Source organism: Heliconius melpomene, chromosome 18, assembly GCF_056956725.1.
Source record: "Heliconius melpomene rosina isolate 202511_hmr_F chromosome 18, ASM5695672v1, whole genome shotgun sequence".
NCBI lineage: Eukaryota > Metazoa > Arthropoda > Insecta > Lepidoptera > Nymphalidae > Heliconius > Heliconius melpomene.
Window position 1 is genome coordinate 2,064,079 of NC_140406.1, and position 26,520 is coordinate 2,090,598.

General features: G+C 32.2%; 1 protein-coding gene across 1 annotated transcript in view; it reads right to left on the reverse strand.

The window, feature by feature from the left end:
* LOC146529145 (uncharacterized) overlaps nucleotides 1-22,891 on the reverse strand; it is a 37,752-nt gene extending 14,861 nt beyond the window's left edge. The window contains exons 1-2 of the mRNA XM_085201777.1: nucleotides 22,752-22,891; nucleotides 8,215-8,492 (exon numbers count right to left, since the gene is read on the reverse strand). Of these exons, the coding sequence (XP_085057903.1) occupies nucleotides 8,215-8,388 (174 nt within the window). The 5' untranslated portion in view covers nucleotides 8,389-8,492; nucleotides 22,752-22,891. The remainder of the gene's footprint in view (nucleotides 1-8,214; nucleotides 8,493-22,751) is intronic.
* Nucleotides 22,892-26,520: the final 3,629 nt, after the last annotated feature.

A 26,520-nucleotide genomic window follows, 5' to 3' on the forward strand; every position in this document is an offset into this window, starting at 1 on the left:
CATTTTTGCACCCGGAAAAACCACAACCTCCACATTAAGAGTCAGACGCTTGCAAGACCACCTACGGTCTTGTTTTGTATTTATTTTCATTATATACCGACTTATAATCAGTAATTAAATTATTAGATTATCGAATATATTTGAATTCTACATTTTCTGATATTTTTTAAAATCAATATAATGTGAAAAAGACATGATAAAGATCTATTTTCATATTTTTCTTGTAAATGTCACAACTTGGTCTATCACCTGTTTTTGGCTTATCGTTCATTTCTGGGACACCAGTATAATGCCAACACGTTACTGTACAAATGGCGATAAATTCAATTCTTGCGTTAATTTTCTTACCTAGGATATCTTTTACTACATATATATAGGTATATATTTTCTTACCTAGGATATCCTTTACTACATATATATAGGTATATATACAGACAAATCAATAGGTATATATAGGTATATAGTTTGTTCTATCTGACATAATCACTCAAGGCTTAAACTTTAGGGTCGTATTCTTATAATGTCAAGTCACGTCTAGCCACAGTATATTACGCTTACAACTTTTTTATTGTAACAAACGAAAAAATAGTTTTCCACAGCCCTGTCCCCATAATGGGGGGACGTGGGGAAAATATTAATGCTTTCCAAACTATACCGATTACACACTCTAGCGATTTACTGAATTAGTCCTTATCTCTGTGTATTAGGATATAAAATAACTCAGCAAATAAAAGTGTATGTATAATATTATTTATAGAACTAAAGTGAAACACAAACTTCTTAGTATCAGAAATGTTTAATATATTTTGTCACTTACCTCACTTATTTTGTGGGTTTATGTGAAATAAAGTTCTTTTTGAGACTTCTAATAAATCTACTAGTTTCAGAATTAATGTCCTGTGGCACTGTTATATGCTATATGCAATATAAATGTAAATATATATGTTAAATGTGTAAGTATGTATGTTTAGTTTGAAAAAAAATAATGGGAATATTTACGAAATACATTTTTATATGCCTCATACCTAAATATATTTATGAAGTTTTTATACGAACAGACTTTTTTTCTGCTCTCAAAAAATTTTAACACATCATTCAATGCTTGTCACAACTTTTTTGTAATTTAAAATCTATAAGTTTAATAGTTTTTTTTTATCTGGAAAGCCACAATCAATGAAAAGAACAGTACAATATGTCTAATTTTCACCACTGCGTGATGAGTGGCGGAACTGAACGCCGTGTCTTGTCTCGCCTCATTAACTGTATCACATCGGTTTCATTAAATCTAAATTTGCATATTAGAACTATTTTATAACTACATAGGAAGTAATTCCCTCTTCACCTGACTGACTGACGTTTGAAACTAAAATTACCAGCACACCATATTATACTCCGACAAGTTCATTACAAATTCAACGTTAAGATAACATACGAGTTCTCATTACAGTGCAAAACTGAACATTGATGGCGTGGAGAACATTAAACCCCGCCTTGGGTTATTTAAACGTTGAATTAACCCTTATTCAGAACTATCAATTTGGTCAATCCCGCAAATTAGGAGCAACATTGCCTTGGCAAGGGGTGGCTGCAAGATATCTCAGTAAATTTAATGTATAATCTTAGATATAAGCGCCAGAGCTTAAGTAAATTTACAGGAAATAGATTTATTTTTTTAAGCTTCACGCTGTACTTTGCACACCGCATGGGAACATATTGTTAAGACACTCTGTTCCTATTAAGACACTTGCTTATGCTCTTTGTGCTCCAAATAAAAAGAAAATCGTAGTGAGATAATAACATAAAATTTGATAAATTGTAAAAATGAATACTAACTTAGCATTAATTTTGTTCTTTAAGCACATATTGTTGTAATAATTTGAAGGTTTAGATTGTTGTAAGCTTTAATTTAAATTGTTATTTAACACTTAGGAAAAAAATATATATCCAAGAGGCAAGGATTCAAATTAGATTTTTTTACGGCTTCTAAAAAAGTAATTTTACTATGTTTAACCTCAATATATTATTTTGAAACAATAATATTTTTCAAATAGCCAAAGGGCGACTCTTGACGTAGGGGCAAAACCAAGCGATTTTGATCGTAACAAGTTGTGGGTTTGAGATTGTGGTCAACGGAAAGGGAACGAAACGGTGGATATATTGTTGCAGTTATTTCTTATTATTATTACAGAGTGACGTAGAAACGTAGAGTTTTAACACTAGGTTCCCAGGTTACCTCTGCCTATCCTGCTATACTCGAAATACAACGTAAAGCTAAAAATATAAAGCGCTACACTCCTACTACACTCATACACTCACTAGTACACCAGTACAAAACAGAACGGATGCCATAAAGTTACCAGAGAGGATCCAGCGTAAATGAAAAACAATAATGAGGCAATTTGTCTGGCGTGCCGCAGTATCATATACAGTATTATCTAAGTAAAAGAGTACGAAGATTGTTGGCAGAGCTCAGGCCGTGGGGATAGAGACGATTTGTCATGTAAATTGTTAGAATGATTGAGCTCTGTTTCCCGGGGCCTTTCAGACGTTTATTTTATATATGACTGGGCTGACAACATTTTATTACTAAGTATGTACTCGCTCTGTACGTATAAGAGGGAAAACGTAATTGTGTTGTACTTTTATTTGTCTGGAAATGTACTGTTTTGAAGGTTATTCATATTGCCTTAGTTGGTTTGGGAGTGTATGTTCTAGAATGGGAATATGTCTATAAAATATTTATTCGGAACAGTTATTATAATTAACTAAGCGTTGTCTTTAATTATGCAAAAAATATGTTTTTAAACGGTTTTATTTAGCTCACCCCGTTTGTTTATTTGTTTGTTTGGGTCAAATTTAGTAATTGAAATTTAACCCTCTTCCCGTTAACTGATTGATCTGAAATTTGGTATACGCCTTTGATTCTGGTGACAATACAATTATCCATATTCAATATTATTGTGAATCCAAGATGGCCGCCGCTACAAGATGGCGGACAACTTAGTTTTTTTCAATCCCATCAATATGGGTATCAAATGAAAGGGCTTGTCAATTAGAATTCAGTGGACTAAACAAAATCAAAATCCAAGATGGCCAACACTACAAGATGGCGGACAAGTTAGTTTTTTTCAATCCTATCAATACGGGTATCAAATGAAAGGGCTTGTCAAGTAGCATTCAGTGGACTACACAAAATCAAAATCCAAGATGGCCGCCGCTACAAGATGGCGGATAATGTAGTTTTCAATCCCATCAATATGGGTATCAAAATAAAGGGCTTGGTAAGTATAATACAGTATACTATACACAATTACAATATGAATCTCCCACCTAAGTCAAGATCTGGTATCCTGTCGAGGACTGTGTGGCTATAGGGTGCCTAAAAATGAGACGTCGCTAGGGGTACACCACCCAAGGTAAAAGGTAAAAGCGCGCCGAGAACTGTATGGCACTAGGTGGATAAAAATGATATGTCGTTAGCGTTTTCCCCTCAAGATTCAGGCACATCTTGTTGTACATAGCCTTGCTCCTCTATTGGACCTCTGGGGGGTCGATCGTAACATTCTCCATTAACCTTGCAATAATGAGGCACTCAACGAATTGAATAGTAGGAGAAATGAAAACTAAAAACTTAAAAATAAAAAAGTAAAAAAAAAATTTTAAGTTAAACGGTTTTATATTGCAGATAAATGTACTAAAAAATAAAAAATAATTTCATGGAAATTATGATTACTAAAATAAAATCGTGGGGCACGTCCAATATCTACAATCGAAAGACATGGCATGAGACTTCACCCACCTAGTGGTAAGTAGAAAGTGTCCCCACGATTTTATTTTAGTAATCATAATTTCCATGAAATTATTTTTTATTTTTTAGTACATTTATCTGCAATATAAAACCGTTTAACTTAAATTTTTTTTTTTACTTTTTTATTTTTTAAATCCATTTTATTGTGTACTCGTTATATTTAATTTGATATTACTAAAAAATTGGCGAAATATCAAATTATTTTGGTATCATATTGAACAGTATATAATGAAATGGAATTACTATACATATAATTAATAATAATTTACTTTCTTTTGGAGCCAAATTCGGTCCCGTTAATTTTATTAATAGTTTCAGTAATTTTATTATTATTTTTTATCTACACAGAGCTAAATTGAGTTCTTTATATAATATTTTTGACAAGTAGAAATAAAAAAAATGGAAAAAAAATAGTAATAACATTTCTGACTACCCTCCAAAATACAAACGTTCCAAAAAAGAGTATTTACTTTAATTTCATTTCATTGTAAATATAAGACATAAGAATAATAGGGTCCTTGTTATATTGACGATACATCGCAAACAAGGCAAAACAAACGCAATACAAAAACAAATATTGTTTCTACCCTTAAGAATAAAAACGAGATAAGGAAAATTCAAATCACAGAAATATAGTATAGTAATATTTTTGTATAACAAAAGTAGCGTAGCATAACGTTTGGTTGAAGTATCTGAAATTAAAATTTACTGGTGAAAAAAATGTGACTACAGGGTGAACACTATGACTACAAACTTTGCGGTCAATTTCTGTGACATGATGCAAGAGGGAATCGAACCCACAAACATCGCCTTAATGGTCCAAAGCGAGACAGTTCACTGCGCCACTCAGCTCACTGCTGCTTATAAGCGAAGATGGAAATTATCGTGATAGCTGTAGGTTGAGATACATAGTTAAATCAATTCAATACAATTTAATTTTTCTTTATGTATAAAATATATTGTACGACGTATAATACCATCACTAAATATAGCAGGCAAGCTAGAGAAAACTTAGATTAAAAGTTGAGACACTCCACGCCCTACTTTCCACCTGTTTTTCGAGGTTGTTGATTGGCGGAACACAACGCCGCTAATTGTCTAATGAAGGGCGTAAATGAATAATCCATTAAACGAATGATTCGCGAAGTTTTTTAAGTATATTAAATTTAATTTAATTTAAACAGTAATTATATAATTATAATTATATTATTATAATATATATTATTACGATTGTCTATTGCACATATGAGTCACTGATAACATAATTAGTCGAGGAGTCAGTTATAACAGATTAATGTTATAATATCAATTACAGCATGTGCATACAAAGATAATGGGCTTAATTAGCTTATTGCTGATGGAGATGTCAGGGACAAAAGACTAATTTTATCTAGATGTTCGTGGTGTGGTGCAGTGGAACGCCGTCTGTACATGAACGTGATGGTTGTGGGTTCGATTATCTGTCAGGGAATGACTTTATTTAGTCGACCTGGTGGTAGATAGGGCGTGGCGTTAATATCCGCCACTCAAAATTGTCAATGTCGTTCACTCTCATCACGTAGCATATTGGAATATGGTGAAAGCGGCGAATGATGTATTCTCATATTAGATTCTCTTTACCTACTCTGCTTTGTGATATAAAGCGTGAAACTGAAAATAAAGCCTCTGCGATGTAGTTGCTGAAGAATTCAAGTAAACATATATATTTTTGTAGTTTCTAGGGAACCTGGAAACATAGTGTAGGATATTCCATTCTGATTAAGTTACTACGTTCCCCATTTATCAAGTAGCATATAAAATTTATCAAAATATCAAACCAAGGAGAATGTACTGTAATGTACAGAATGTTCTTTTATTTAGATACAAATATATGTACATATGTACCTACTTCTGAATATACTGAAATAATTAGTGAGAGCACAGCACACACTTAAAAATATTTTTATTTTCATACTAATGAAATAATATTTTAAATTTACTAGTACGTGAAAGAAAATATATTTAGTAAATTATTCACAGCCTTCATCCAGTTTTTAAATCAAAGTTATATAAAATAGAAGTCAACGGCAAAAAATACACTTTGCTAAATTAATGAATGTTTATAAATGTCACCCAAGTGACAGAGTGGGGGTATGACGGTAACTTGATCATAGAAGTGGGATGAAATGTAATTTTCCTTATGTATTTTTTTTTTCATAAAAAATTATACTGTAAATTAGGATTAAGTATGTTATTTTAGGTAATGTATTTATATTTATTTACTTTACTACTTTAAGTGTTCATTGATTTTTTTTATTCTTAAAGCTTTTAAAGAGTATTTTTTATATGATAGTATAATGTTGTTTACAATATTCTGTATTAAGGTAAACAATATATTACTATTTTCTCAGTAATATGCATATAAAATATATAACCAAAACGCATATTTTATATGATTTTATATAATTACTGTAGCTCACTACTAGCTCACTTACTAGACGTCAATGCCTCGAGACTTCGACGGAGAGTAGAGAACAGAATTGTGAAATTAAAAATAAAGAAAAGCATTATACCATTAAACAGCATTCACACTATATAAGTTTACATTCAGTTTTTTAACTTCTTATATAAGACTTACTCATATAAGGTTTCGTTGCCACCCGGAAAAATTAATTAGCTTCAGTCGTAATAAAACAAAGCGCATCGTTGAGTCCCGTCACTCAACACGCTATATCTCGAAACTCAGAGCCTAGCTTATTGCTAGGTTCCCTCTGCCAACCCTACTATGAGGGTAAAAGCGTTTAAACTATATAGCTGGATAATTTAGTTCTTTCTATCTATGTATCTAATATTTCTGTTCTATGATACAAATGGATGACGTACAATGAACTTTCGCATAAGGCGCGAGACATATTTCACAGTTTTTATGGCTCCCTTCCAGACATTTTCTTAATGTCATTTTATATAAGATATTAAATTTAACTTGACAGAATATTATAACCGTTCATTATTCTCTTTTTAAGATACTTTATGTGATCAAATGAACATAATTAAAAACACAAAACTTTTCTTGACTGGAAATCGAATCTTCAAGGTGCTACTTCGGCATCGCTATTTAAAGAAACAACAGAAAAAAATATAATTTTCATATTCTAATTAATAAAATATATATTTCTTCTAAAACTACTTATTTCTTTGAAAATGCTAAAATATTATATTTTAATCTACATTTATATGAAAGGTTACATTCAGAGTTTGTAACATACGTAAAACTATGTAAAATACTCCATTAAAGTTTAATGCAAGTTTGAATCGGGCTATCAAGACTGGGATAAGTAAGTTTTTCAACAATGCCAATTGTGTTATCATATAGAACGTATTCAAAGTTTATTTAGACCTATGAAAATTAAAATATTTCTTTTTCATTCAAACAATATTTATTTTAAGGTATAATAAAACTAAAATGAATATTTTAATCAAAGAAACATCATTCATATGGTGCAAGAATACATCATATTTGAAAGTTTCAACTGTCTAACGATCACGGTTCATGAGATACAGCCTGCTGATAGATGGACAAACAGACAGACGGACGGACAGAGGAATCTTAACGTCCTATTTTACTTACAATTCTATGTCAAGTACATCTTAATGAAATAATGTGCTGAACTGGAGGTTGCTCCAATCAAGATGCAATGTTTCAAATTTAGCCAGAAAGCCGACCCACTCCACAAGATGCAAAGTGCATCACGATACAATATTTTCATCTTAATGTAACTAATATTACTAATTTTGACCAAACTAAGCTTGTCAAACTATATTTGAACCGATAAAACCAATCTCTCGCATCCGTTCAAAACAATTTCATGCGGAATTTAACCCAACTGATTACATTTGCATTTGTTCAACACCAATAAATTGTATTTTGATTTTCATTATAATATTATAATGTTATTCGGTTCGAGCGCGAGATAATCTATGTACTGGTTAATATGGGGCGATCGAATTTGGTACGTGTGAAACGTATGTCAAAGTGTTGTACATTTAGCTTGTGGTATTCTGCATCGTTGATATCTACAATGTTGGTATGTTTTTTAAAGCACGTTAAATATTTTTTATAGCCGCAAGCTTTTGGTGGAACACAAGGAACCTAGGGTTAAGACATTGCGTTCCTAATTTTAAACATATTTTTAAAATATTATTTATAACGAACGGTAATTCTATCGTGGTGCAATTAAGTATTTATTATTTATCAATTATTAAGAAAATTAAGAGATAAGTCGCGAATGTTAACATTGCAAATTCTCAGTATGATAATACTTAAACGACTCAAGTTAAGGGTAGACGGCATAGTCTTTAAGACTAGACTTAGTTAATCTAAATCATTATTTAAACATATAAGCTGATAGAAAACAAAACAAACTAACCTGAAAATGTGTCTGAACGACGACCGCTCTAAAAACTATCGAAGCATCTTGAACTCTCGTCTCCAGCGGCCTTTCAGCGAACTTCGGACATTGTCCATCACAGACTATTGTTTGGCATAAGAATATAATGACCGACCAGCCCAAGTTGCCCGCAGGCCACAGTCCCGATGCCATTTTCCCTATTCAGTTCACAGAAATCACATACTTTTCCTTGTTCATTTCACTTCGCTCCTCTTCATTCGCCTTTTCTTTTGACGTTTTTTATTCATTTTATACATCTGAAATAAGGAAAGTAATTGGTTATATCTCGTGTAGTGCTCGTTGTGGGGCGCAACGTATGAATGTGCGGCGGGTAGTTGATTCATTCCTATTCGAATGAGTTGTTTATTTTCGTTTTCTTGCTTGCGCTAGTCAAGACGGAATGTCTTGAAATTTGGACGGAAAGTAAAGAATGGAGTGTATATCGCGAGAAAAAGCGTGAAGTCAATTAGAAAAGCTTATAGCGACAGTTTTGATAGTTTGTAATTAATTAGTATGTTGGTATTTTATTGTATTGTTTCTAATTATAGTTGCTCTTAGTTACAAATTCAAAATTAGTCTTGGAAAGAAATGAATGAAATGTTTTTATAATTGCTATACATATAAAGTCTAATTGAATAAATAATTTAATGTAATTTCGAATGCTCCATCTCAAAGGTTCATTTAAACAAATTATTTATCTTAAACGGCGTATTCAAATTATTTCTGAATATTTCAAATTCTTGGCTCCATGGACTTTATAACGCAAATTTATTTATTCATAATACCTGCTATTTTTTAGGTGTTTTCCATTGTGGATTGAGTTGCGAATCTCAACGCCGCTCTGTACTTTTTACCAGAACAAGAAAATGAAAATATTAAATATTTCATTCAGAATTCCGGGAAACCCATTACTGTCGCGCTTACAATAATTCGACACTAACGTTTTTTGCAAAAAAAAAATGCGTCTTTTACCATATATATATATATATTATGTATCCCACCTAACATGATGTGCGCCAAATTAGAAATATTCAATGTAATAAAAGTAATGAGCGATGGAATCTACCCCCGCGATTTGTGTCACCAAAGAGAGGAAACGAAAATAGAGGAAAATAATATTACGAAGATTTCAACGATACTATTTCCAATAAAAAAGTATTTATAGCCCTGCATGTTTCGAGGCATAGAAGCATTCAATCGTTTGATGCTGTTAGAAAAATATTGTGTTTGTAAGAAATATTTAGTATATATTTTAAATCTGGTATGGAAAAAGAAAGTCATAATAATTCAAAAATAACCAAAATAGAAAAATCCAATAAATAAAAATACGGCGTTAATTTTGGCCACTCCACATTCACTCTCTCAACTTTAGCGAAAAGAGGAGTTCGGATTTCTACACACTAGGTTCTCTTTGCCTTTTCTGTTATATCCGAAAAGTACTAAAGGTTTAAAAGAGAAACTAATCTATATATATAAAAGGACTTGTCCTCACTGACTGAGGTAAGACGCGCGCACAGCCGTAACCGCTGTGCGTAGAAACGTGAAATTTGGACAGATGTTTACTTTCGTAATCTGGACATCCACTAAGAAGGGATTTTGAAAAATTTTAACCCTAAAGGGGTGAAATAGGGGTTCAAAGTTTGTATGGAAAAAAAATTAAATTGGCACCGATTTTTATAAAATTTGAAATTTAGATTTTTAAAGGTATTTAATTGAACACGTGTTTCATCGTTTTCTAGAATTCTCTCCCTAAGGGTGCAAATAAGGGGTTCGAGGTTTGTATAGGTTCAATCGTCACCAATTTTTATAAAATTTGAAATTCAGACTCTTAAACGTATATAATTAAACACATGTTTCATGGTTTTCTAGAATTCACCCCCTAAGGGTGCAAATAGGGGGTTGAAAGTTTGTATGGAAAAATTTTTAAATCGCCACTGATTTTTATAAAATTTGAAATTTAGACTCTTAAAAATATTTCATTGAACACATGTTTCATGGGTTATTAGAATTCACCCTTAAATACGCAAGCGAAGCTGCGCGCGTCCGCTAGTATTTATATAAATAAACTAAGTATATTATATACTAATGTGAAATAAATTCGTGTTCTAACTACACGATCCCCTTATATATACAATCTTTACATTGAAAACTAAAGTTTTTATTGGTTAAAGCCAGCTCAATAAAATTTTGTAGTAGTTTTGTTAAATAAAATATTTTAAATTTATATAACTCTTTTATTTATGAACAATAAATATTAACGGAAGTTTGCTAAAGTACAATTAAACACAAACAGACAAAAAATGTAAAAAACATTGTTTTGTTTTTTTATATTTCATATTGATAAAGGCTCCTTTGTATAAATAATTTATTTACTTTATTATATATATAGAGCCTGACAGAAGCAAATGTTGATTCAATTTAAATATAGAATAAGAGAATCCATCAAGTGTCGTCTCGAGACGAGAGACTACTTTGTGTTTCTTTGATTTAACATAAGCATCTGAAAGTACTTCAACAGCTTATTAAAATGCATTTTTTACTATTTCTCGAAATAGTAACTTGATAAACTCTTTATTTCTTTATTACTCTTAGATAACCTGATATCTTCGATAAAATTAAAGGAATTTTCAAAATAAATTGCTTGTCACTCTAAAATATCTCTAAAGTGGGTAGCTAATGGATGAGGACTTGATTGTTTTAATACAAAACTTTTTCTACCTACCCTGTCAACGTATAAAATATTTTTTAAGTGTAACATCTAAACTAATACACCTTTAAACTTTAAAAAATGGCAATTGTAAGATCAAAATCAATTGTAGTGAATGTTTTTTTTGTTATAACTTTTTATTTGACTTGCCGTGTTAGTGTGTTAGTTAATGTATGTGAAATCTTGCAAGCTTCTTTTACTTTCATGGGACCATTTCTCATTTACCAGTGTTCAGTTGAGATGAAATTTAGAAAACGACTTCAGTTTTAAGACAATGAAATTACATATAATTAATTAAATTAAACTGTAATGCATTATTACTTCTTTTGAAATTAATTCAGTACCAGGTACAATTACATAAAAACAATTAAAACACTACTCTACTGCCAGCCGTTTTACATAAAACCAACTTTGTAATTAGTTGTAACCGCTTAACAAGACTACACAGTAATAAACTCGTATATGGCACGACAAGGGAAAAATGTTTTCATTTTCTACTTTTTTTTAAGTTTACGCTATATCGCATATACTTATAGCTAGGATATTTAGGGGAACCTGGGAACCTAATGTTGGGACAATCCGTTGCGCACTTTCCGCCGAATGTTGGAGGCATTGTGTGTTGAGTGGAGCTTTTGCCTCGTTATAAAGCGAGAAAATGAAAATATTCAATATTTCATTTTCTCAAGTGGTAATCGAACCCACAACCATTGCACACACGCTTGCGCCACTGCGCCACGACTGGTCTTAAATTATTTTCTACTTCATATATAATTATGTGTATTAACTGTGAACATTATAATATATACATAGTTTTCATAGCGATGTACGACAAGTTAACCATATTCGTGGTAAATATATAGGCTTATAACTTTTTTTGGCAAAAATGGCAAACACAATTATGCAATAGGCAAACACAATTATCCTCCTCAAATAAACCGGCCAACACAAGCGTATGAGTGATTAGCTGTATCTTACAGTAATTGCCCGTGGCGTGGTGGCGGCCGCGGTCAGTGCGGCGGGTGATTGTTCTTCATGTCACTGTTCATTTGTACGTGGTTATGGAAATGGCAAATGGTGTGAACGACTGAAGTAATTGTTAGATAATTAGACGAACGAAACGAGTTATAACGAAATTGTATTTTTTTTTTTATTGAGAATAGGTGGCCTATATTGCTTATTAGGTGCAATAACAGCGTATTTACATTTTTTTGGATTAACTGGACTGAATTTTAGAACAGATCTATGACCAAATATCTGTGCCAAAATTCAGTAAAAGTTTAGCATAAAAATAAGGACATTATTATAATAAATAAAAATATAAAACAAATATTTGAGTTTTAATTAAAATGAATATAACTAAACGGCAAGGTTTTATAAATTCATGAAAACTGAAAGAAAAACAATGGCTCCAATAATGCACCCTGCGGTACGCTGAACAAAACACGTGACTAGAATATTCGACTTCTATAGAAGATTTAAATTGTATATTTTCTATATGGGTCAAATGATGGGATCTCGGGAGAGTATTTGGCCTTTCTGTTATATAAGTTAGGAATTCATGATAATATTATAATTGCAACGCAGTTAAAACTTATTTGACCTAACAGTGAAAGTGGGTTCTATGTCTAATCGTAGGAAAGTTATATTTACTAGTATATTTATGTATTTGTTAGATTGTCTATAATTTACGTTGCTAACTTTCTCTACTTTTTCAGGTAAGTCTGTCAAATTCTTTTAACCCAATTCTAATATCAAATCCACTGAAACCTCTCAAAAAATAAAATTTCCCCCACATTTCCTCCATTGTCTCCGAATAATAAAACTTCCGCGACATACAAAATTCAAAATACCAACGTATTCATACTAATGGCACGGATTTAATCAACTTTCATTGATTCACCGCCATTAGCAAATGAGAACGAGGCACCGATGCATTAGAGATGAGACTTGGCGACGTTTCTACTTCAGTTGTTCTCAATGTAAGGATAATGAAAAATCCTATAATGTGAAAAAAAACTATAGAAAGTTTAGAAAAAAATTCAAAATATCATACTCCAACTCAAAAATATAATCTAACCTTAACAGGCATTTTTGCGACAATAATTTCTTTAGAAAATAATATGATTAGTCCCACAGGGAGCTATATCAGAAGACTGAAGATGTTTCCTGCATATAGGAGGGTGGGCAGAGGAAACCTAGTGTTAAGACATACCGCTCTCCACTTTCCCGAAATTCAACGCAACGCTATATCTCAATACCAGAGCAAAGAAATGAAAATATTAATAAATAATACTTCATTCCCCTAAGTGAGGATCGAACCTACAACCAACACGTTAGTCACACGCTCGTACCCCTGTACCACGACTAGCCTCAATTCAAAACTTGCTATAAAAATATTAAAATTTCAATAATAAAATAGTCATATTTATTAAATTTCCTCTCAAAAAATCAGAGTAAACATTTTGTGCGCCGCAGGAATTGAATTCGAGAGGATTACACGTTCAAGCGCTCCAGCCAATTAAACTTGGGTTTACATCCTGCCACGCCGAAATTACTACACAGTTGGCACGGCACAACTTTTCTTATTATGTTATGTTAATATACACCTGTTTGACATAAAAATATGTTGGGAATATGTTCTGTTTTAGCTTAGAGTATTAAAGAGAACCTAGAGTCAAGACACTCATTTCAATTTCAAATTCCAATTTTATCAGTTGATATTAAATTTACAATCCATGTTATAATTAAGCTATTGTTCCATTGACACAAAACGGCCTAATGAAATATTAAGTAAAAATAGTTGAAATCTTAGCTGTTTTAATATACTGTTAACATCTATACTAAGCTTTTAAAATCTGCAAAAGGCACCACATAGTTTTAAAAACACATATTCACTTTTCACATAACAAAAGTAATTCAATAAGATTTCCATACAAAACAATAATACAGATATAGAATATCAACCCCATTATGCATTACTAGCAGCCATTCAAACGTTGAGAGTTGGCGTCACAAGTAAATGAGCAAGCAACACAGCATATGCTACAACTAGTATTTCACTTGTAAGCACGAGACGACCTAAAAACGAACTGTGAACGGAAAATGTGTCAACCGATTTTCCGAGCGGCGGCTTTTCGAATAATTAATTTGAGACATATGTTTTGCTATGTAAGTATTTAGTTAGTTTTTGTTATGTTTTTTTTGGCTTCATGCTGTATTTTGCACATAGCAGGGGAACTCTGGGAACCTAGTTCTAATTAAGACACTTCTTTTCCCCATTTTCCACCGAATTATGGAATCATCGAGGTTGTCCAAGCTGTCAAATTTACAGCTTGTTCTCGACGACTGGCCTCAATTTAAACATTGATAAGATTTTTTTATACTTATTTTTCTTCTTCTATAAATGTATTAATTACTTTATTCCATATTATTGTAACAAAAAGTATTGTCGTGTTTATTTCTAATGAATCGACACACGATATCGTTAAGACACTTCCGTTCTCCACTTCCGTTTACGGTCGCACGCATGTACACCTGCGACATGTTTATTCATTAATATTTTTGACGACGTTTTAATAGATTTTAGCCTTGTTAACTAACTCCTTCATTTTACATTTCTATGTGTTTTATTTTTTGCAATAAAAAATAATAATAAAAAAATCCCGGGATTCGAAACCGCGTCTCTTGGAAACCGTCCAAGCGTAGTGACCACTAAGCCATACGTTCTTATTAAGACATGCTGAAATTCTTAAACTCTTGTTACTACTTACTCATTTTACTTTTTATGATATTTATTGATTATTGATGTTATTTTATATTTAACTTGAAAATTATGCAACTTAAATTATACAATGGCCGCTTTTACAATAAGGTAATATTATACTTATAAGGTCTCCTTAGATAAAGATCTTATAGAGTAGTCTTATCTAAAGAAAAACCGAATCATCTCAACAGAGTAATCAATCGCCAAAAACGTCAGCAGAGAATGAACGAGAACGGATGCAGTGCAATTGACAGTATCTTGATGTGGAAACGAACAGGCACTTTGAGATAGCCGTGGGAGGGTTTCTAGGGAAACACGATGAAATAGTTTATCTGTTTATTTCTTTATCTTTAAAACTAGTATTATAGTTTCTGTGTAAGTAGGTTTTTTAGCGTAATTAATATAAATTAAGAAACTAATTTAAGATGTGCTAAATAACTTTCTGAATTTATATTAATTTAATAAACGCCGTCGTGGCGCAGCGGCGGTGTTACTGTAACGCGACGGTTATGGCTTCGATCCCTACTTGAGGAAGTGAAATATTTATTTACGTTTATATTTCCATTTCTTCGCTCTGGTGTCTGGTGTCTGTAGGCAAAGCGCGGCGTTGAGTTCTGCTACTCAAAATGCAATGCCTCAAGAATTCGGCAGAAAGTGGGCAACAGAGTGTCTTAACACTAGGTTTCCTCTTCATACCCTGCTGTGTGCGGGATGTCTCTTGAACCCATTACCCTTGCGTCTACATCCACACGCTTGTGCCACTGCGCTATGACGTCCTAATTTTATGTAATACAAATATATATAAAGTCAAAAATTTTAGTTTAATCAACATTCACTATTAGAGAGAGGGAGCAGATGCTACTCCTGCATTTGACAATATCTTAAGGCGGCGACTAGTACTAATAACATCAAAAGATATCAGCTGTTTTCCTTTGTAGTATTCCTTTTAGCTTAGTGATATTACGGTATTGGATAAGGAAATATATTAGATTCTTTGATTTGTGTGATGTTTCAAATGAAAACAGTTTGTTTGTTTAGGTTTACACCGTTTCCGGTTTATAGCAGGGTAGGCAGAGGAAAACCTAGTCTTAAGAAAAGTCCCAACAGAGAACTGTTCTCCACTTTCCGCAAAGTTTCGCTTTGTTTCCCGCACATAGCAGGATAGGTAGAGGGAACCTGTCAAACTAGTGGCGAGACCGTTCCCCACTTTCCGCCGAATCCTGGAGGCCAGCTTACTGCAATTGTTTTACTTGCAAACATATGTAATAATACAGAGAAAAGAATACTTAATATATTTTCTTAGCTTTACGTTGGATCCTATATCATATTACATAGGGGTAGGCATAGGAAACCTGGGAACCTAAGACACACATGGCATAGAATATATTTTATTTATAACATTCTTTCGAGTGGTAATCGAACCCACACTCATCGCGATTCCAGCAAAACACTATATAAATATGGCACAACACGAGTACTGTATTTATATAAAACATATTAATAATGATTTTGTAAATCAAAGTGAAATCTGGCTGAGTGCTCTATACATAATAGATTGGATTAACCTATTGTTAGGAATGTTTTTACAAGGCTTTATTTGTGTATAAATTCGATACCGTCATTGTTTTTTTAGTTGAATTGAATAAAAAATATACAAATAGTTATGGAAGTATAATATTTTATTTTTATTTCTTTAGCTTTAGACAAAGGAAACTTAGTGTTAGGACACTCTTCTTCACTTTGCACGCTTTTTTAGGGGATTTGCGTGTTAAACATTAATAAAAATAAATCAAATGCTTCTCCAGTAAATTTTATTTTAGGTTGTCATGGTGGAACGGTACAAGGTTGCGACTGTTAGCGCGACCGTTAAGGGTTCGATCTCCACTCATGAAATATTTACTCACTCTGGTGAAACGGTTTTGATTTCGTCGACTCAACAAGAAATGTGTTAAGAATTAGATATGGATAAAAGGTTTTCTCATTTACCTTATCATAACTACAATGCAATCGTGTCAAAATATCTGTAACATAATTTTTAATATATCTCCTCACTGCTTCACACGCCTTTGGTGTTTTATTTTCTGATCTTCTAAAGATAGTAATAGCTAGATGACCTGCTCGCCAACACTTTTTTTTTATTTAAGTGGCGTAACTTTATGCCTTTATGCCTTTTGTTTGATGAGCTTATTAAAATATTAATTAAAAACATAATTTTATAACTAACTATGATTACCCTAAGTGATTTAATTATGAGGATTTATTATGAAAATATCTTTTTAGATACTGAAACATTTTATTCAGAATCTATTCTATAAAATAATACTATTTTGGAAGAATAGTTGTGGGAAGTTAGACTCCGTTTCCCACGTACCGCCCAATTTTCGAGACATTGCGAGTAGAATGGGGAGCTCAACACCGCGCTTTGTCTATCAGAGCGGGAAAATGAAAATAAAGAAAAAAATATATAATCATTATCCCGAGTAAGAATCATACACAAATATCGTATACAACCCGAGCATTTAAGATAAAAACTAATTCAAGATATAGCATGTAGAGAGAGAATTGGCGAAACTCGTTATTCGTTTTCTACTGTGTACTTGGTTTTACCACCAGACCGTGGAAAATGAAAATATTAAATATTTCATTCCCTGAGAGGGAATCGAACCCACAACCTGCCGCGTTTGCAGTCGTACGATAGTGCCCGCGGTACGGCCTTAACCTTCTTAATAAAAAAATCAAACAGAGAGAACGTATTGTTATGACACTCCCATTTTCTGACGATTTCTGGAGGCATTGAGTGTTGAGTGGCGGAACTCAACGCCGCGCTTTACCTCAACAACAGACCGAAGAAATAAAAATATAAATTTAAATAAATATTCCATTTGAAATTTAATATTTACATAAAACCCTCTATCTATAGATTTTGCAGCACATTTTGCGTCCTTGCATCGCGACTGTCTTCAACTTTCTTAATAATTATTATAAACTATAATGATTTCGAATCTTCACATTTCGAAGAAAATTTACATAGCAGTAGTATTCATATATAATAAAGTTTTGTACACGGCTGAACTTTTCAACGGAAACGTAACTTATGCGGTTTTATGAATGTGAATGATGTACGACTTTAAAATAACTTTTTAAATCTGCACAGCTCGAATGAATCTTTTTTACTTTTCACATTTTCTCTAATATTTAACTTGATATTTAAGTAGAAGTCTTGGCGTAGTAAGAGTAAAAAAAAAATATATAAAAAAGTTCCGTTTCCAGTGGCGGAACTCTACGCCGTGCTTAATCTTTAAGCACGGCGTAGAGTTCCGCCACTGGAAACGGAACTTTTTTATATATTTTTTTTTTACTCAACTCAAAGGTGCCATTTGATTGTTACAGAAGAAAACAAAATATTAAATATTTCACCAAGTGTGAATCGAACTCACTATCGTCGTGTTGACAGTCACACGTTTGTGGCCCTGCGCCGCGATGCAACGGCCTCAGTATCTAGATACAGTATTCCGCCTGTCCAGTCTATCATATGCCAGATAAAACGTTCATGAAGGCTTGTTACATTAGGCTAAAAATAACAGGTTTTGTCGAGGATATCTATATTACATCAGGTCCAACCTTACTGGTGTAAACCATGGTGCCAGAGTTAGCTCGGGCACTTAGAAATCGCAATTTATCCTATATATAACTCTTAATTATTTTTAGCTTGACCACGTGGGCGGAATTGTAAGTAATAATTAGCTTTCATTATATTAACGCAATTTACCTATACTCTAGGAAGATATAACACTAGTCGGGTTAGCAGATACAAACCTCAATGGTAATGGTTATAATTGAAGTTAACCGCACCGCTATACCATTTGTATATTATATTACATTGTAATAACATTACAATGTAATGTGTAATTAAATGTCATTATTTATCCATTTAGGTCCGGTTAAACAAATTTGCAACTTTTTGGCGATTTCCTTAGTAAAAAAATACCTGTAATCTATCATCGAACGTAATAAGTACATAAGAAAAATAAGACGATATCTCACAGCGCCACCAATGCGTGATGAATAGCGGTACTTAAAACTGCACTTTGTCCACTAGAAACTTCCCCCGAGTGGGAACAGAAATCACGTCAATTATACTGTATTAACGCCACTATGCTGCTAATGACAAAATGGCCTCATTTTTTATTTTATATCTTCACATTACGCGACAGAATATAAAAAGATATATACTAAATAATATAGCTTCACGCTGTATTTATCCCGCATATAGCGGGGTAGGCAGATTGAATCGGGAAACATAGTTTTAATACACTCCGTTCCTTTTAAAATACTTTCATTTCCCACGTGCCGCCGAATTCCCGAGGCATTGCATCTTGAATCTTGAATGGCGGAGATCAACGCCGTGCTTTGCCTCGTTACCAGAGGGAGGAAATACAATACATATATTCACTGAACATTCACCTTGACACAAATATATTTTCAAAGTGAAAACAATACGCTACTAACAATTTATTACAGATTACCCGTTATGCAAATTAAGCAATACCCTTTTATTCAAAATTGAATAATACGCGTCAATGAATATGGGAATAACAAAAATGTTGTTTGGAAAAATTCAATCGACAATGGCCGAAAGAGATTTTTAAATGTCATATAACCATATGTTAAATATATTAAATTGCTTACCGTTATGAATTAATAGATATACATATATATTTTATAAATATATAAATACGGACTTTTCTTTTTTTTTAGCTTCATGCTGTATTCCGCACAAAGATACGCTGATAGACGGGTTGTAGGTTCGATTCCAACTCGAGGCTCCCTCTGCGTAGAAGCTAAAAAAGCGAAGCTAAAAAAAAGGTTAATGGTGCTAAAATTTTAATAAAACTATATTTCGATTTCAGTTGTAAATGTTATACCTTAAACTTATTTCATTATAACTTTATAAAAGACTAACTTTACTTACTAGGTACAATGAATGCTATTTCATCTAAAAAGTCCAACAGTAAGTTATTATAATACGATTTAAAATGATAAGTAGTTTACTTGAATCTTTTTTTTTCGCTTGTTAACTAAGTTTAGTTAAGTACATTAGAATAAAGATTTTCTTATTGAAATTTTATATGAAATTTATGGAGAAAACTTAAGTTTGTATATTTTACAGAATCTTAAGTGAAGAATTTTAAGAAAAATATAATACAATTATTTATTTTTAAGTTTAAAATTTTTGTACTCTAAAGGGCGCCACGTTAACTTTAATATAACGTCACATAGCTTTTAACCAGCGAACAATAACTACGCTGCAACGACACCTTATTTATCAAATTATCGAAAATATTTTAGAAGCTACAGGGAAACAAATGAACATACATACATACATACCGATCAAAATCATAACCCTACTTTACACATCGCTATAGTCAGGTGATAAAATAAAGTTTTTCTTAATAACACTATTATTCAAATATCGCATAAAAGTACATATAAAACATATATACGAAAAGTCTTACCTTAACACCAACGACAGTGTACGACAGGTGATAAGAAAGAAGTAAATCTTTATCTCCGGTTAAAAATATGAAATTACTATAAAAGAGTAAGTACCTAGTTGAAATATATGTTCATTATAGTAGTTTACTACTAGTTACTACTAAATGTCGAGCTTGGCAGAGCTAAATAAAATCGATTGTATAGCTATTTTTCTTCCGATTAAACCCGATGCCGTCTAAAAGTCAAAGTAGAATCCTCTGGGACAGTGCTAGCTTAAGTTCAATTTGTGGTGGAATAAGTTCAAAGTATCGATCTCTTCTATATATACACATATAGCAGGAGGACATAGAGCAGGAGGAAAACGAAAATGATTTATATTACAGATAAGCTTTAAAGTTTTGTGTAAAGCTACACGAAAATTCTTGTAAAAGTCTTATGGTGTTTTATAAAAAGTCTTTATGTGATCTGAAAAATTGATACCATTTTTTATTGTGGTAATTTTTTAGGGATCTTAAGTAAGAATTATTGAATTGAATTGTTTTGTATTGATAAATGATACCTAAATAACGTGAAAGTGAATAATGTTTTATTGTAAAGGTTCTACTACTTCATACTGTGGAGATATCATGAGTATATGATATGTATTTCACAATGTCAAGTGTAAATATCTTGAACCTATAAAATTAAAGGAATGCTTTCGAAATACGGTGAAAGTTTAACAGAATAACTTCAGGTTTAATATGATATTTTACAGTGTGATTAACAAAGGCTGGCGTTGGACTTCGATACTACCCTCCAATATGATTATTCTGATTCTGGGTTCAATGACTGTTCGAGGGAATGAAATATTTTCTTTTCCCCACTCTGTTACAATAATGTGTGGCATTTAATTTCACCAATTAGCATTCAATACCTCAAACGACCTTAAAACGAAGAAGGGAGTGGTTTTAAAATAGTTTCTTTCTACCTATACTGTTGTATGCGGAATAAAGCGTGAAAAAAAAATATATAGACCTAGCTAAAACTAAATTATATTCGTAGCGAAAGGAAAATGGGAATAGATTTTCCCTATTTTTCCAAAGATTAAGCGCGAAGCGGACTGTGAGTTAAATGTTGAACCCTCAGGGACCGTCCCAGCTTATGTTCAATTTGTGGTGGACAATATAAACTCTGTTAGGTGGGATATGTATTGATGGCAGTGAGGACACTTTCACTGGGTACAGTACATTTTGTGTAATGTTTATAATAAAGAAGGTTTATTTATGTTTTAAAATAAGAAGATTATGTAGATATTATAGATAGATATATATTATATATAGATAGATAGATATTTTATACAGAGATAATAGTATACGTTATGAACCAGTTGATTTAATTTGGTTATAAGCTTTTCAACATACGCTTGTATTTGGTCAATTCGAACTGAAAATATGCATATTATGTTAATATATACAATGTTTATAAACAAAACAATGTATTTATTAAAATATTATCAAGAGGAGAAACATAAATACGAATTTCATTTTAAAACAAGTAAGTCATAGATTTTTTTAGCTTCACGCTGTATCCCGCACACAGTAAGGTAGGCAAAGCTTATTTAGTGTTGAGACACTCTGTTCCCCACTCTCCGCTGAATTTTGGAGGGATTGCATGACGAATGGCGGCAATCAACGCCGTGCTTTGCCTCGACAACAGAGCGAAGAAGTCGAACTATAAATTTAAATAAATATTTCATTTCCTCAAGTGCGGATCGAACCCACAACCAGTCGCGTTCACAGTCACATTTTGTGCCCCTACGCCACGACTGGCCTCATATTACATAACATAATTTAATATTAATCTAGCCTAGTATTCATTATATAGTAAAGCTGAGGCTCTTTAATGATATAATACCTTGATTCATGGCGGGCGAAACTTAGAAGATATTAATATTTCAAGGAAAATAATTAAACTGAATAATGACGGACCCGAAGCCCAACATTTTCGTCCCTCGAGGTTGCCAGCAAGATGATGGAAATCTTTTTAATTTTATAAAAGAAAATTTAATTATATATTGTGAATAAGAAATATAATTTATACTGGTATTGTTTTTTTTTTTCCTTTTTAAAATAAATAAATATTGTATTAATTATTTTGAAACGAAAATTGTTTTATTGTTTGGTTCTGAATATTGGTTATTGACTATTTTAAATCATCCCTAAGTATTATACCACTAAGATTATTATTTTTTATATAAAAAATGTTCAGAATTTTGTTCAAATATATGGCGTTCAAATATAATAAGAGAGAGAGCACTAATACAGAATTTCCTTAAATTTTTACGTCAATAAGAAAAAATGAAATTTTTAAATATTTTTTTTATTGGTTATGTATTTTTATGGTGGTGATAAAGTACGATTTAATCGTTCATATATCCACATAATATTATGAAGATTATAAAAACATATCCTTCAGCAATATGTAATTAATTCTATTACCAATAAATATTTTACTAATATTTTTGTTATTGATAAAATAAATACAAGGATACAAAAAAAAACTAATACTCACCAAAAACCAAACGAAAAATATTCCACCAGATTACTAAAAAAATAACTATATTTTAAAGAAAAATCCAACGTTTACAAACACAGGCACAACACAGCACGGCTTAAACGAAGTTTCTGTATCAATATATTCCTCGGCAAGCTGTTAAGCACGTCCGTTCGCCACGACCGTCGAGGGAGGACTGAGGTGCCAACCCTTAGATTATAGGCATTACCTATTACGAAATGGTAAAGGACTTTTGTGAAGGATCTCTTCACTAAGTAGTTAGTGGAACTATTAATTATATAGAAGACTAAATACAGATGATATATTAGTTTTTTTGTGACTTTGTCTGGTAATTTTAGTCTAAATAAATATAGGTTGTCCACTGTATTTACAAGACTATGAAAATTTCTTTATTTTAATTAATGCTGTTAACGATTTCTCTATTAGGTAAATTACTAATTATATTTCTTGATTTTCTTTTAGCTTCACGCTCTATCTTATTATACAAAATTTTCGACACATTGAATGTTGAGTGACGGAACTTAACCCCGTAGTTTATCTCCTTAAAGAGTGAGGAAATAAAAGTAATTCATTCCCCGAGTGGAATTCTAACCTACTACTGTCGTTTATAATCAGACTGTTTACCGCTGTACCAAATTTCATTTTTCTATATCTAATTCCTTCCTAAATCGACTAACAAGGACTCTAAATATGTAGTTGATATTTCATCTCGTCGAGTGATAGTTGAGCTACGTATATCCCGAGTACCAAAATCGCTGATAAAGCGTGATGGCTATCGGTTATTACCAATGATTTCTTAAGTCTAGTGGATTAAATCATGTTAAGTGAATCCAAATTTTCTTTACCTATTTCTTTATTTCTTTTTTTTTATATTATTGTTTTCGTTAATAGTGGGAACTCGAGCATTTGTGTGTGTGTCATGTATCACAAACTACTCTTAAATTTACATTTAACTATGCGGGTGAATCTGCAAGTAAAGGCTAGTATATGAAACTTTAGAGGACGTCCTCGGAGCAAGAGCACAAGGGTACGACTGCAAACGTTCGAAAGTTCGATTCCCACTCGGAAGAATGAAATATTTAATATTTTCATTTCTCAACTCTAGTGACGAGGCAAAAAGCAAGTGGGGGGCGGAAATTTTAATGGGAACAGAGTGTCTCGTCATTAGTTTCCCAGATTTCCTCTGCCTACCCTGCTATATGCGGGATAAAGCATACAGCTAACAGAAAATAACGATAACTTAGATTCATTTAAACAATTGACATCCTTTTTATCTGTAAGACGGTCCCGTCAACTTTCAAACTTTGTAAATAATTTAAACTAATATCAATTTAAATCTCAATTATTAATGAACAACATTGTCTAAGTGTTTCAAAACAAAAACATCCGGTTCAAAGTAACACGTATTCTATGTAGATGTATTAGAACCATTTGGTTTATTTAACCTATCAGAGTATAGGTAGATTTGCATCTCAAAACGGCTTAGTTCACTGGAACTGTTGACTTCAGAATCAGACAGAGGAATTTACGACACCCCGTTCCCCACTTTCGCCAAATTCGGGAGGCATTGCGTGTTGAGTGGCGGAACACAACGCCGCGCTTTGCCTCGACACTAGAACGAAGAAATGGAAATATAAATTTAAATAAATATTTCATCTCCTCGAATGGAGATCGAACCCACAACTAGTTGGTTTTACAGTCACGTTCTGTGCCCCTGCGCCACTTTTCTCAAATTTAAATATTCTTAACGAAATTATATTTTTTACTAATACCTCTCACCTTTTATATCCCATATATTTGCTTCACAAACGTACTTAACCTCGAACCTGCACTTATCTCAAATACTATTACTATGGTATAACATTTAACAATAATATCCCCATACAAGCCATAGGTAAAGATCCTAATTCTATATCGGTCAAAGAGACAAGGTGTTAATACCAATTAAGTTATTAGGGTAAATATTATTAGGGTAAATATGGTTTACCCTTTGCTCTACAATATTACTAGTATTACTTCTTCTTCTACATGACATTAGTCCCAGCTTTTATTGCCAGGGTCTGCGCCTTGATGCTTCTGATTTTATTTTAATACTAGTGGGCCCGGACGCGGCTACGCCCGCGAAAATATAAGCCTAAATAATTAAAATAAGTTAAAAAATAATAATAAGTGGAGATTTATTATTAGAATAAATATCTGAGTAACCGAAATGAACAAACAAAAGAAGTAAAAGTAACTAAAGGAAATTCTTAATATTAGAAAAAGTACCTAAAGTTTGCCGTGCGCGCGTACTAAACATTTTTCTATATTAAATACAGAATATACTTTTATTAAATTAGTGAATCAATTTTACATTTTTAAAGATAAATTAATATAATTATTATTATTATTATTAAATAATTATTAATTTTTGCGAACAACATTAAATAAAATCCCAAATCATCGGTATAGATAACAGAACTGAGATAAATTAATTATAAGCAGCAAATAATTACATAAAAAATAATAGTAATTCAAAAATATATAAAAATTTACAAAATCATCAGTCATCTGCCCGTTCGCGTCGGTCATACTATACCACTCGTAGGCTAGGTCATTTGGAATCAGTGACATCTTAATTATTTATTAGAATGTTATACAGTAAACTATAATTTCCATCTAGATGAAATGCTAAAAGTGACTATTATATTTATTTTCGTAAGGATGAATATCAAATTATAGAAATCATCTAATTTTTGTTAATGTATACAAATCTATATCGGCGCGCACCATGTATGCATTAAGCAAACTCACTTTGGGTGACGTTTTCCTAAAACAACAAACTTTGCAAGCTGTTGCTTAGCAACGCGTAGCGACGATTGTTATTAACATGGCGGAATAAATTGCTTGTCAAATTAATTATTTTAATATATTGGTATATATAGAAAATATTGCAAATATGAGAAAAAAAAAGTATCCTATGTTCATCCCGGGACCCTCAAGTATCGCTATATGAGTATTTTATCACAATTAAATTAGCAGTTTGGCCCTGATTGCGTAAAAGACAGACAGACAGACAGACAGACAGAGTTACTTTCGAATTTATAATATAGGTATGGATAATAGTAGCAGATACTTCAACACGGCGCTGAATACATAGTGCCTGAACACTACACTACCCTGCAATATGTAGGATAAAGCGTGAAACTAAAGAAATATAAGGCATTTGAAATACTCATAATAATTATGTAAAAATTAAAAGCATACATCATAAAACATTTGGCAGCATTATTTTTAAAACGACAAAAAAAAAAAACAAAATCACCATTTTGCAATTCAGTATTTTGTAATTTTGTTTCCACATACTGCTATTACAGCTCGTTTTTACATGTGCCATAATTAAAAAAGCTTACCCAAGCGATTCGGAGCTGATGGAATTTTTAAGCAACTTGGTGTGGGGCTTTTTGATTTTTTGTGTCAGCTTTACGTTTAATAGGTACATATAAAATAAAAAAAGAGAAAACCTAGTGGAATTCAACGGCGCCGCTTGTCTTAGCGGTCAAATGAAAATAACGCGTCCACCAAATGAGCATCGAATTCACAAGGATGTTTCACTACGGAATCATTGTTGTGTTGAAAAATTTAACAAAACGTAAAGAATGGAGTGTCTTAACACTAATTTGTCTGTTCTAAATGCAGACGCGAAGCAGAAAAAAAGAAACAGAACTAAAAACACAATACGTAAGTTTGTCAACTTCAACAATGTAGTACAATTATAACAAAACCT